The sequence below is a fragment of the Triplophysa dalaica genome, chromosome 1, assembly GCF_015846415.1.
Source record: "Triplophysa dalaica isolate WHDGS20190420 chromosome 1, ASM1584641v1, whole genome shotgun sequence".
Lineage (NCBI taxonomy): Eukaryota > Metazoa > Chordata > Actinopteri > Cypriniformes > Nemacheilidae > Triplophysa > Triplophysa dalaica.
The window spans coordinates 2,348,097-2,361,483 of record NC_079542.1 but is presented as its reverse complement, the minus strand read 5'-3'; the positions used below and the strand labels follow the sequence as shown (position 1 = coordinate 2,361,483).

General features: G+C 35.8%; 2 protein-coding genes across 8 annotated transcripts in view; one reads left to right on the top strand and one right to left on the bottom strand.

Moving 5' to 3' along the window:
* Nucleotides 1-2,348, top strand: part of cacnb2a (calcium channel, voltage-dependent, beta 2a) — a 28,398-nt gene extending 26,050 nt beyond the window's left edge. For all 5 annotated transcript variants that reach the window (XM_056742282.1, XM_056742307.1, XM_056742290.1 and 2 more), the window contains exon 13: nt 1,255-2,348. In XM_056742282.1, coding sequence (XP_056598260.1) covers nt 1,255-1,779 — 525 coding nt within the window. In that variant the 3' untranslated portion in view covers nt 1,780-2,348. The remainder of the gene's footprint in view (nt 1-1,254) is intronic.
* A 1,297-nt stretch (nt 2,349-3,645) lies between these two features.
* nsun6 (NOP2/Sun RNA methyltransferase 6) lies at nt 3,646-10,418 on the bottom strand. Of its 3 annotated transcripts, XM_056742463.1 has the most exons (13): nt 10,299-10,394; nt 9,402-9,476; nt 9,198-9,276; nt 8,963-9,118; nt 8,796-8,887; nt 8,450-8,556; nt 7,789-7,942; nt 7,210-7,291; nt 6,956-7,075; nt 6,080-6,226; nt 5,850-5,999; nt 5,647-5,772; nt 3,646-4,090 (listed from the first exon to the last, which is right to left on the bottom strand). In XM_056742463.1, the coding sequence occupies exons 3-13, from the start codon at nt 9,270-9,272 to the stop codon at nt 3,902-3,904; spliced, it is 1,398 nt and encodes a 465-aa protein (XP_056598441.1). In that variant the 5' UTR covers nt 9,273-9,276; nt 9,402-9,476; nt 10,299-10,394; the 3' UTR covers nt 3,646-3,901. The 3 variants fall into 3 exon arrangements, with proteins under 3 accessions (XP_056598441.1, XP_056598342.1, XP_056598380.1); XM_056742364.1 differs by lacking the exon at nt 9,402-9,476 and having other exon boundaries at nt 10,299-10,418; XM_056742402.1 differs by having other exon boundaries at nt 9,402-10,410.
* Between the last annotated feature and the right edge of the window lie 2,969 nt (nt 10,419-13,387).

Sequence of the window (13,387 nt, the reverse complement as noted above, 5' to 3'; positions counted from 1 at the left end):
GTTTGTAGCACTGGTGTGTGTTCTGCAGTGAACTGATGTGGCGTGTAGACTGAGCCCTGCATGTGTGCGTCTGTGTGTGTTCTTACTATAATGCTTTCATTGTGTTGACTTTTTGGATTGGTTATCATCCTGAGGTTTGATGTAGATCTTTACTTTATTGTATAAACGTTACAGAAAGTCGTGTGCTTAAAGCCACAATATGGAATCATTTTGTTATGAAAGGTCCCAAAATCACTTGCACAGTGTGATATACTTCATGCAGTTGCGTACTTACATTATCCCAAATGTTCCCAAGAATGTGCAGATCCAGAGAAATTCCTATTTAAAATAATGGCCCGTCCGTCGTCTACTTGTATGTCATTTTGCTTTGCATTTTGTTGTTGTATCGAAAGTGCGCCATCTAGCGGTGCAAATGTACACACTGTGGCTTTAAAGCAAACCTAATACAGTGTATGTGATAGTATAACATTATGTGGAAAATATGAGGATGGGGACCGTACCTGATGCTATTTCTGTACGAGTACGGTTACACTGGGGAAAAAATGTGTTTTCCAATAAAGACATCTAAACATTCATATATCATGATACTGTACATTTACTTAAGAAGCAGCGTCATTTAAGTGATAAAAAAAGAACTAAAAAGTGAGTTTATGATTATTTTTTTCTCTCTCTGTTTGTGTGTTTTCTGTGAAGATGCTTTGCAATAATGCGAAATTGTGAAAAGCACTACAGAGATAAACTTGACATACAATTTTGTTCATTTTGCTTACCATGCTGGCAAATATATTTATTTTATTAAACAAACTCAATTGTTTTTTTTCTTCAGAAATAAACTAATATTGCAAGTCAGTTTTTACTCAGTGAAATGTTTTTTTGTTTTCTAATAGAAACATGTAAACATTCTTAAATCAAGATATTTTGCAGTGCATCAGCCCAGTGTCTGCTCTTCTTAGTATTTGAATCACCAACTGTTGTCATCCAGAAAGTTGACAAAAAAGCTTTAAATCCATAATAAAGTCAACTCGACAAAAAGTTTTGATTATAATTTATTATTTTCGCAGTATTCAATAAAGCTCAAAATAAACTTAAGGAGCAGTGATAAAAATACCCCTACGGACAAGGTTTGATGTATCAGAGGATTTGTTTGATTCAAAGATTCGATTCGGGAATGAAATGCATGATGTCCATCTAAATGATGCTTTTGAATAGTTTTCCACATATATGTGTTTATTGTGTCATGTGTTGTTGAAACAGAGTGCCGGGGCTGACCAAACAGCAGAGACGAGGAGGAGCTTTCGTGAAGACCATCACCATCGTCATCAAATTCACAGGCAAGAAAGTTTTGAACAAGCGAATGACAACATCGAGGAGAGAGAAACTCAAACCAACACAGAACAACAACCATCACAGAGCGAGTGGAGGACACATCACATCCATCATCGCTCTTCATCCGCACGAACTGAACGCCACAATCACCACCATCATCACCGTCATCATCACCAGCATCACAACAAGACCGCACAGACGCTTTCCAGACAAGAGACGCTGGAGAGCAAAGAATCCAACGAGCCTCATCACGAACACACGCACCAGCCGGAGGAGACAGTTCGGATCAACCACCATCATCATCACCGTGGAGACCGAGAGAAAGAGTGCGACCACAACGAGAGGAACAGCAGACAGAGAGGACAACAGAGATCAGAGAGAGAACACGAGCGCGTGAGAGACAGGAGACGGGCTGAGACCGAGTGGACGAGCGAGCAATACATAGAACAGTGACACTAACTCACTGTAACACAACAGTGACACTTCCAATAACAGGGTTCAACTAAACTCATGATGTTAGAGTCTGTTTGCTTTCAGTTCGTGAGTGTGAATTGGATTTGAACAGGATGATAATACATACTATTATAAAAATGATTTGAGTACATTAGAAAAAATGTGGCAAAACTCAAATCTGTTTTAAGAGACTTTACAAATATAAGACTCGTCTGTGAAATCCCAGCTTGAGTTATATTTATTTAGGAGATTAAGAGTGTCAAAGTCAACCATAAAAATGATGAACAAAGTCATTTTTTTATTGTAAGATAAATATTATATATTATATTATAATATTATATTTTATTGACACTATGTTTTATTATTTTGCACAAAACAAAATTGCTGGGTTTTCACAGTCGGGTCACAACCGAATAATATACATACAAAACGTGAATGTATTGATATGATGTTTTCTGATCTATAGATATCACATTGACTATTAATGTTTATGGAAATACCCCACAAGTCCTATGATAACATGCTTACAGTAATTTATTTTATTAATATTAAATGTATTATTAAAAACATTTTTTACATCTTATTAAAGCAGTCTACAGCAGTTTAAATTTGATCACATTTATCTTTCTAAACCCTAAAAATCATGCAGTACAATTCTGTCCTGTTCGCTATTTTAAGTCTCTTCAAATTCAGTGTTTTTTATGATGTGATATCAGCCTGACCGGCTGTGGATCACATTACTGTTTTGTGTTTCAAAATGCCAGAGCACCAAGATAAGATGACGTCTGATGTTTTTCTCCTAGATATCAGGGGGATTAAATCGAAGAGCAAATGAAAATATTTAGATAAATAGAAATAGAAAAAAAAGAGATATTTATCATAAAAATAGAGATCTAACAAATGTCTCTGTTATTAGAGCTTCTGAAAAGATGTCGAACTGAGCTCAGATTTGTTAAGTCTGCAATCAAAAGTCAATATTATTGAAAATCTCAAAATGAACTCAAACATTTCTCTTCAAATTGACACAAATCCAGATTATTTTACCACTACAGTCTACATTTATTTTACACCTCCACCAAGCAAAGTAGTTTTCATGTGTGGATTCATGTTCTTATCTTCATTACATTTGGCAAGATGAGCCTGACGTAGACATGAAATCAAAATTATCCTAAAAAACTTTAAACGCATGTTTCTGGTTATCCTGAACAATTCATCAGTGCACATCAAAGGAAAGGTCAGTTTTTGTCAACATTTATTTGAATGTAACACTTGATTTTTTTGTGTTTCTATGAATTTTCTATAGAAAATAGATTTAGATTTGTTCAGTTTGGTCTCAGGAGGAGAGGATTGCTCTATTATCCAAAAACATTCAGATCTGATTTTATTCTGCTGTGGAAAGATTTTTCATTAGACATTAAATATAAATAATATTTCCCCTATACGCTATTTAGTGAGGTGGATAGAAAAATATTTTGAAATGGAACATTCATCTCGACTGTTTTGGTCCATCCATACAGATGCATTTCTCCATAAAACTTTGGGACTTTTGGGTAACTTTGGGAATTGGTTTGTTACTAAAATAAGTCCAAATAAATCATGATAATACTACAGCTGATCATCTTCAGTGTAGTGTCTCATCCTGGTATGATTTTTAAACTAGTGGAGTTTATATCTAAACTCTCGTTGACTTTTCTCCATTATTCACTAGGGTACTTCTCGGTTTCTTTTGATTATTATCAGAAATAATTGTGAATGTGTACCGGAAGTTCAGTTGGGGGTCACCAACGTGTGCATGCGCATTAACGTTTGTTTATGTTGTTAAGATGAAACAGTCTATATCATCCATCATATAAGTAATATTCAGGCTTCCAGCAGATCATCAGATTTTATTTTTGTGTTAAAATGAATCACTGTCTTAAAAAATAATGTAAAAGTCTAATGCACGAATACATAAAGCCACTTCTGAAAAACGTGCGGGCTGGTGAAAACATGTTGATCGTGTATCACAATGTTCTGCATCTGAGAGGAATAAACATGCACATATATGATCAGCGGGCCAGCTGTTGTCACGGCAACGGAAGACAGGTGTGATCTCTCCCCTCATGTGTTTGATGTAATTGAACTATCTCTTGATGAATTTGGCAATGAAAAACCCAATGGTGTCGTTGTTGGCGTGATGATGAAGACTCTCAGAGTAATGGATGTGATTTGCTCCACCCCATAATAATTCCGGACGAAACCTCTGCAGCAGCCGTCTATGATCATGTGACAGGCCCGCCCCCTGCATGCCCTCCGAGCCCAAATGAGGCACCTGATGATGAAACATCAGTAAAGTCATAAGACTGAATCTAACCATCACCACATCAGTCATCTATACACAGAGGTATGATGTCACAGTCACATGACCTGTTAATGTCTTTCAATGTATTTAGATTTAGATTCTTTGCTAATTTAAGTCAATGTTGACAACGAGGGGAAATTGCAAAAACATTTTGAAAATATAGAAAACGATTCTTGTAGCTTGTAATTTATTCAAGTGTGTTATTTTTGTACTTTTTGTGTTATTAAACTTCAAGTGATAGTTCACTCAAAAATGAAAATTCTGTCATCATTTACTCACCCTCTTTTCATTTTAAACCTGCATGACATTCTTTCTTCTGAAGAACACAAAAGAAGATATTTTGAAGAATGTTGTTAACTGGCCCCCATTCACTTCTATTGTATGGACACAAAACCAATGCAAGTCAATGTGGTCTGGATAACAACATTCTTCAAAATATCTTCTTTTCTCACACATCTTCTTTTGTCACACAGGTCTGAAATGACAAAAGGGTGAGTAAATGATGACAGATTTTTTTTGTGAAGTATCCCTTTAAAATCAGGAAGTATAATTAAACTTTAATTTGATATGTTTTAAATCTACTTAAAATTGGTGATTCTCAATAGGCCATTGGCAGTAAAGATTTGATTTATAAAACATACAGTTTGATAAAACAAAAACTCATCATAATAAAATAATTGTGTTCTCCTCCATTGACAAAACACCATTTTGACACAGGAATGAATTATTTTTGTATTTTTTGCTTTTTCTGCTGAAATTCTCATAACCGCAATGCGTCCCGATTTGTCATTTGAGTGAATGATATGTTGTAATTTAAACAGAGTCAAATTTAAATATTGTGAAAAAACAATTGGATGTTCTACTAGACATTCTCGAATGACAAAAAATTGATTGACAGAATATTCATGTATAATAAAGATGAAGAAATAGTGGAATTCAAAAGTGTCCAGGACTGATATTCTCATCCTCGGTAATGTTTTTGAAAGACTGTTTAAACACACAAAAGTATTTATATAGAGTTTGTTTTTATGTGACGAAACACATCTACTAGTAGCTTTTTAATGGGAAATTCTCTTGTGTACATGACTTTTTCGCTTCTCATTACCGATACAGGTAGTTTAAACATTTTAAGAAATTTTACATGTCTAATATTCTATTAAAATATAATTCATTTATATTTATTATACTTATTATGTATGATAAATAAAAAATCGCTCAGGGATGACAGCTTCACTTGTTTTTAGCAAAACATGCTACGAGATTGACAGTTTTAAATGTTTACGCTCGTGAGAATTTTTATTTAAAAAAATTGTGTTAAACTGTCAGTAAAAGTTTTGAAATTGTTGCCTTTTAAACACATCATATCTTGTTTTTAATGAATATAAGGGCAAATTGTTCTTAAAAAAAGTGTTTTTGTGCGAAATCGAAATCGCCCAAATACCCTGTAGAAGTTTATTTTGGTAAGGGTTAAAGTCTTCATCTTCTTATTATTATTATGTAATGGTTTCTGTGTGGTGTCTGTGTACCTGTGGTTCCAGTGTTAAACGTGGGAAAGTTTTGAGAGCCCAGGACACCTGTTCTTCATTCTCAGCGAGTGTCACAGTACAGGTGCTGTACACCAAAACTCCTCCTGTCTTTAACAAACGCACGGCCTACAACAACACAAACAAGAGAAACAGCTCCACCATCTGTCCACAGAGTGACGGACAATAAAAGAACTGATTCTTACTGTTGTGAAGAGTCTTCTCTGCAGTGGTTGAAATGAACGGACTTCTTTCAGACTCCATCTGCAGCTCATGTTGGGCCTTTGACCCAAACCGCTGCAGGGAGCGTCTAACAATATCCGGTCAAAACTCTCCTCGGGGAACGGAGGACCATCAACAAACACACACAAATAAAAAATGAGCACATTGTTTATGGGCTAATGATGTGTATTCAGGGTGAGTTTAGAGGTTTACCTGCGTTATAGTCGTGTGTGGGGTGAGAGATCACAGCCTGTGTGCTGTCACAACAATACGCTCTAATACAATCTAACTTCAGAGTATTTGCATTCTGAATGATCTTCTCCATCTTGGACTTGATCTTTTCCAAAGCCAATACAGCTCCCTGTTTGATACAGCAGAGAGAAGATGATGAATGTCAGGGGTTCATCCAACTCAACTCAACTTTATTTATATAGCGCTTTTTACAATTTTCATTGTTACAAAGCAGCTGCATTCACATATATTGTTAATAAAATTAAAACTTCACAAAATCGACACATACGCTGTTTTAAAGAGGTCTTATGACACAGCTAAAACTAATATTATGGTTTGCTTTAGATGTAATGTAATGTGCATACATGATTTAAGGTTGAAGGTCAGTTTTTTCCACAAGTCATTTGTATCTCCTCTTTGCTCCGCCTCTCTGAAACGTGCAGAATTTAACAAAGCTCATGGATCTGAAAAGCGAGGTGTGCTGTGATTGGCCAGTTCACCAGTGCGTGGTGATTGGTGGAATACTACAAGCGTGTGAAGGAAATGTAGCGCCTCTTACCATATTTGGAACATCAGGTTCCTCTTCAATTCAAATCAACTTGCGTATACATTTGGGCGGTCTTAGTCCACGAACTGATGTAGATTTGTGGGGGTGTGGTTACACAAGGTGTTTCAGGCAGATCTGGGTGAGCATTCGCTTTTAGATAGAATGCATCTTTTGTCCCTACACTTTAACTTTTGCAATTTTACGTGTCTAATACATGCATGAGCAGCTTATAACACACCAAAGACACAGAGAAACACATGTTCATGCCCTATGATCCCTTTGAAGTAATTGATAAAACACTCAAGCACACACCTGGTTGTTCATTAGAGAAGCGATGTGTGTGGTCTTTCCTCCGGGAGCGGCACACATGTCGAGGATTCGTTCACCGGGTCGAGGTCCTAAAACATGACCCACCACCACTGACGGCAGATTCTGAATGAGCACATGCACACACGCTATCATCAACCTTCAGACACTGAGAAGCAGCACTCACGTGGCTAAAATGGCTATAAGACACGAACTGTGCAGATGTGTCAATCAAATCTATTGACTATCGATCAGACTACCTGAAGGAAAACATCTTCTGTTAAAACTCCATCAAACGAAGGACTTTGATAAAGAGGTTCTGTCATTCTGATGGCGACACCTCTGAAGGAGAGAGAGAGAGAGAGACACACACTGCAAAAATGACTTTCTTAATTATTATTGTGGTTTTGTTTTCCAGTACAAATGCCTAAAAAATTCGTGAATCAAGACTTAAGAAAATAAGTCTTGTTTTCAGACAAAAACTATGAAACAAGCAACAAAAACAAAATCTGCCAATGGGTAAGAATAAAGATCTTGAATTAATGTTGCCCTTTTACTTAGTCGAAATTCAAGATTATTTTCTTAGCCAATTGGCAGATTTGTTTTGCTTGTTTTAAGCACAAATTCACTCACGTTTCATATTTTTATTCTCAAACAAGACTTCTTTTCTTAGGTCATTTCGTTCACTAACAAAACGCATCTTGATTCAAGATTTTTTGCCATTTATACTGGAAAACAAGACAAACATACTAAGTAAGAAAGTCGTTTTTTTCAGTGCAGAGTCAGAGAACCACAGATGCTCGACAGACTCAAACAAAGATAAAGAGAAGTGAGCTCACCGGGCCGGTGCTTCTGAGCAGAATACATCCGAGCGGTGCACCTCAGAAACTCCGTTACCCAGAAACACCTTCTTCCCCTGGAATTCTTTAGCTCCGCGTGTGCACTTGCCATCGATGTCAGAAAACACAGACACCACGTCACCCGCTTTCAGGACTGACAAACACACACTGTTTGGTTAGATGTTCGTATGTTTAAATAAGAACTGGAAGTAACATGTCTGTTATGTTTTGTCTGAATAAATAATAAACAATTCTTTCAAATGTCCGTGCATTTGAAATTTCAGAATTTCATTTAAAGGAGCAGTTCACCTTTGAAATCAAAGTTCTGTCATCATTTACTCGCCCTCTTGTCATTTCAAACCTGTATGACTTTCTTTCTTCCGCAGAACACAAAAGAAGATATTTTGAAAAATGTTTGTAACAGAACATCACAGGCCATTCACTTCAATTGTCAACGATGAAAGTGAATTGGGGGCTGTTAACAACATTCTTCAAAATATCTTCTTTTGTGTTCTGCGGAAGAAAGAAAGTCATACAGGTTTGAAATGACAAGAGGGCGAGTAAATGATGAAAAGGTGAACTATCCCTTCAGAATCCAGAATCATTTTAGAAAGAGTCACAATACATGAGTGAATCAGTCATCCTAACGTGTGCTGCTCACATTTTGGGGTGCCGAGGACACCTGGTGTGAAGACATGAGCACCTCTGAGGACAGCGTTACCACACTGAGCACCAACGATGACCTCTGAACCCTGCACATCTACACACCTGAACACAAAGAGAAAATATATTTGTTTCTAAATAAACACCACTGCACTGACATAACTGTTAGCCTGAGATCTTCTACATTTATCTAATATGTTAATCTTTCTCCTCTCAAAATATATAACATAAGCAAAAGTGAAAGTTGTAAATATATCTGTCTCATATGAAAGATGAAATGTAAAGTGAAGTCTTGTGCAGAAGTCTGAGGTGATGTTAAGGTCAAGTTAACTTGAAGATCTCACCGAGGACCAGAAACTGGAACCAACAGAACATCTGGCAGATGTGGATGAGTGTGAATAACCGCAGGAGAACCGCTGCCATCACGACATGAAATCTGCTAACACAGATTACAAACAATTTATAAATGTGACAAGTATTCAGACGTAAGATGTAGACAGAACACACACACCTGAGTGACGTGTTGTTGGAGTTTGTGTTGAATATCCTTCAGCGTGTGCAGGTGTGTGCTGACCCTCACACAGGTGACCATGGGCGGATGAGAGAGACATGAGAGAAGAGCCTCGAACGCCCGCACCGCTTCCTCTTTACCGACCTCACACACCACCTCCACACACACACACAAAATCATATATACAAACTGTTTGTATTACCACAGAAAGAAGTATTAGAGTTAAAGTGTAAACCTCGCTGTGTGTATAAACACTGTGAAGATGTTCTCGCACTTCCGGCTTCAGGGCAAGCTGAGGGAAAACTGACATTTCTCTGTCTCACAACAAACATATGGTACATATCAAGTTAATCATTAATGATAAATAATAGACAACCACAACATGACAACATTTTTATCATATCTATTGTCTTATTCGTTAAAAACTAACAGAGCAAACCTGTTTGTGCAGCGATTCAGAACCCCCACATGACATAATATAGAGTGCTTAAGTGTTTGCTATAGACGGTTTCATCTAAACAACAGAAACAAACGTTACTGCGCATGCGCACTTTTGTGACCCCAATTTAACTTCCGGAACACCTTTCACAAACATTAGTGCCCGTAGATTATTTCTGATAACGATCAAAAGAAACCAAGAGGAACCGTTCCTTAGCTAAACTTTTCTCTCCGATATGATTTATTTAGACTGCGATACCAAACTCAACCTCTAGATGTCAGTGTGACATACTTTTTTTTTTAAAGGTTTAAATGTGCAAAACTACTTAAAGCAAATAAAATGAACAAACAACAAAATTCAACAACTCGTTTATTTAATACAATTATTATACAGTAAAAAAAATATACAAATGTATGTTAACATAAATTAAATTAAATATAAATAGTTACATTATTAGACACTAGACAAACACAAACACCGGAAGTTAACTAAGGTCTTTAACTTTTCCACGGTAAAGTATACTACAGTATTCAATTTAAGGCTAAAATACACTACAAGACTTTAGCTCAGATTTTCAGTCTGGACTTGTTGCAGAAACTCTGTGCCAGTCTGCAGATTTGTCTGCAGGTGTATGTCTAGTTTTTTACAAATCTTGTAATTACAACAATTTACAACACTTCACTATAGAAGATACGCAAATATACATGTATATTTTTCATGCGGGCAATTGCTCTGTCATTGTATAGACAAACAAACAAAAAAAGTGTCTTAATAAATTCTGTTCTGGTGGACACTGTACTGTTATACTGAATGAACATTTAGACCACAGTACTTTAAAACACCACAGTACTATTACGGTACTTTACACCTATAAGTGGATCTAGTCCGTTTACTTACAGTGTTGAAGGTCTGGTGAACAGTTTTTACGGAGTTCTGTGTTTATATTCCTGAAATAATCCGCCACCGGCTACATATGAGCAACACAACTGTTTCAAAAGCAGCACTTCCGTATTCCGCTTGACCCCGCCCACTGCTATGAGGCGTTTTAAATCACGTGACATGCACAGTCGTGCAGATGTAGTTAAACTCGTTCGGGGATTTTACTCGTCGTCTATTGGTTACATTTTTAATAAATAAATTGGTACGTTATTAGTAGTTTTTAGAATTTACCACATAGGTTTATACATATACAGGTTTATACATCATTTTCCGAAGGCAGCAGATTTTAGAGTTATCGAATTCCGAAGACTCATTCGGCACAGCTTTGTATTTTATTGTAGTTTACAATTTTATAGTAATCAATAAACACAATAAACAAGTAAATAGAGGAAAAATAGAAATACATTCATCCTTCTTCCTATGGACAAAATTCAAAATACACATACATACACACAGAAAAATATGAAATAAAATAAAACAATCAATCAAAAACAAAATTGTAGTAATAAATAACTGTGGTAAGAGGCGGAATATTAATTTAAAAAAAATCTCTTAAACTCAATGAATGTCTCAATTTCAGAATTTGTTAACTTTTTTCTGTGAATATAATATTTAGCATGTAAATATATAAGTTCACCAGATAATCAAACATTTTACATTCATTAGTATATGAACATATTATATCTTTAAGAGAAAACTTTGGGGGGGCAAATAAAAAGGAGCTAATATCAGTAAAATTAGTTTCATCCTGCATATTACAAAAAGTGCATTTATTATTCATTTCCTTAAATATAAATCAAAATAAATTGCATGTTTAAAGTTAAAGTGTGCATAATATTAAAGCATTTGGCGAGCTAGGCCATCGCTCTCGAGAAACGATCGGTTGAAGCCTTGATGGATTGAAATGTATTTTTTCCATTTTGACACTCTACAGTTTTACAGCTTTCTTCAGATATGATATAAGAGCTGTGATTATATTTGCCTTGTTATGTCTATAAGGCCTCTGTTTGTTTTATTGGCTATAACACGACGCTACGATGCATTGGAAGCAGTTTTCTTAGTAGAGAAATACTGTAACTTTCATAAACAAAACGCGATATATGATATATGTCACTGACTTTTCATTCTTATTAAACAGTTGGATACAGGTATAGTGTCAGATACCGAAGAATTCATCCTTTTTTAAATTAAAGGCTGGAAGGACCCTGATCATTCGGTGCTGTCAATCATCACACTGTAGCCCCGCCCACCTTTTTCCGGTGCAGCTTTTTCAACTATTTAAATGTTCCTCAGTTTATCCAGTTCAAAAACTCACAATAAAATCATAATGAGTTCTTCAATGTTTCCTATTACTTATGTTAAAAATGCAAATAAAAAGTATTAGAGGAACTAGTTGGGCAACTTTGGGTCAGACCTTAAAATATAGGCCTAATGGCCCACCTGTCACACACACACACACACAATTCTCTATGGGACTGAGCGAGACAAGTTTAGCTGAGAGCTATTTATTCCCCCGGCAGCATTACAGTCATGTTGCTCAATGCAAAGCTTGTTTGACTTCACTTCTAATTCACGTATGAAGTCTTTAACATTTTATAACAACTGGATTTACTAAAAAGCTGTATAGCCTATAGAATATGTGAGTACACGTTTCAGATACTATATAAAATCTCTGTTTTATCGCCTTTTCTCGTTGACGGCTGAGTCTTTCTAACAGTAACAGTCTTGATGGATAGGCCGGACCTGTGTGTGATCTCAGTGGACATGATGCATGTGTTTGTAACTGTGAATTAAACTCTTAAAAGTTTGTTTTAAAGGTCAAATCTATTTCACAACAACTGAAAGTGTACTGGAAGCGTGTTGGTGTGAGTGAGTGATATTGTGATTTTGTTATGTGATCTCTCCAAAGGGAGATGCATAGAAACCTTTTAGTCAGAAACCTCCTCAGTTATGTTTCACAGTTCTTTTGAATAAACGGTTCATTCCCAAATATACAAAGTCTGGGAATGGCATGATTATATACAGATTAACAGGAAAAGGAATTTATAACATGTCTTAAAGTCCCAGTGAAATAAAAAATGACAATTCTTATTTTTCATGAAATATTTCAGTGTTTATTGAAAATAGCGTATCAATGTGGGTCATTTGCTTTTTAAAAGTCATGTTCTCTCATAATCTTCAGTTAAAATCTGAAAATGCACTCCCGCCTTGTAATGTCCATCAATCTGAAATGACATAAACTAGACAGCTTGGGCGGAGCATCCGTTAACTCCTCCCCTTCAGCTGTCATTCTGCTGCCGGTTTCATTTCAAGATCAATGCAACAGCTGTTTAACACATCCAATCAATCCACAGCGAAATACACAAGCCACGCCCACAAATTTTAACCATTGAAATTCATTTTCACTCCGAAATGTTTCAGAATACGCAAGTATATTTAATATATCACACATCATTCATACTATAACCTGTAATAGTGTATCAACTATAATATATCAACAGATTGTGATGTCTAAAAATATTTTCAGAGGATTTGCAGCAGTAATGCTGGACGGGGATGTGCTTTATTTTAAAAGGACAACATTTTACATGTTTTAGAATTCTATTATAAATGAAATGATAAATTATAAGTTTTGTTTTTTTATGATTCGTCCGACAATAATTGGTCTGACATTTCTGCATAACAGACTAAATTAAGAGTTACTTTGATATGCAAGAAGTGACTTGAAGACAATGACACATTTTGCATAATGAGTGAGTCTGCATGGATCAGATGTTATAATAAACTACAAACGTTGCCCTTGTTGTGATATCAAGGACATTGTGGAGTAACGACAGAGCGGGTGTGTTTGTGTCACTTCACAGAAAAAAGGCATAACAACATAAATGTGACAGGAATAAAGCAGGCCATTTACATAATGAACCTCAAGTCTATATGTGATCTATATATATTTAGAAATCTATATTGTACTATACATACACACCTGAATTGTTTGTATTGTTACTGTATTGTTGTGTTTCTCTCTGTGTGTCACACAGGTTTTGGAG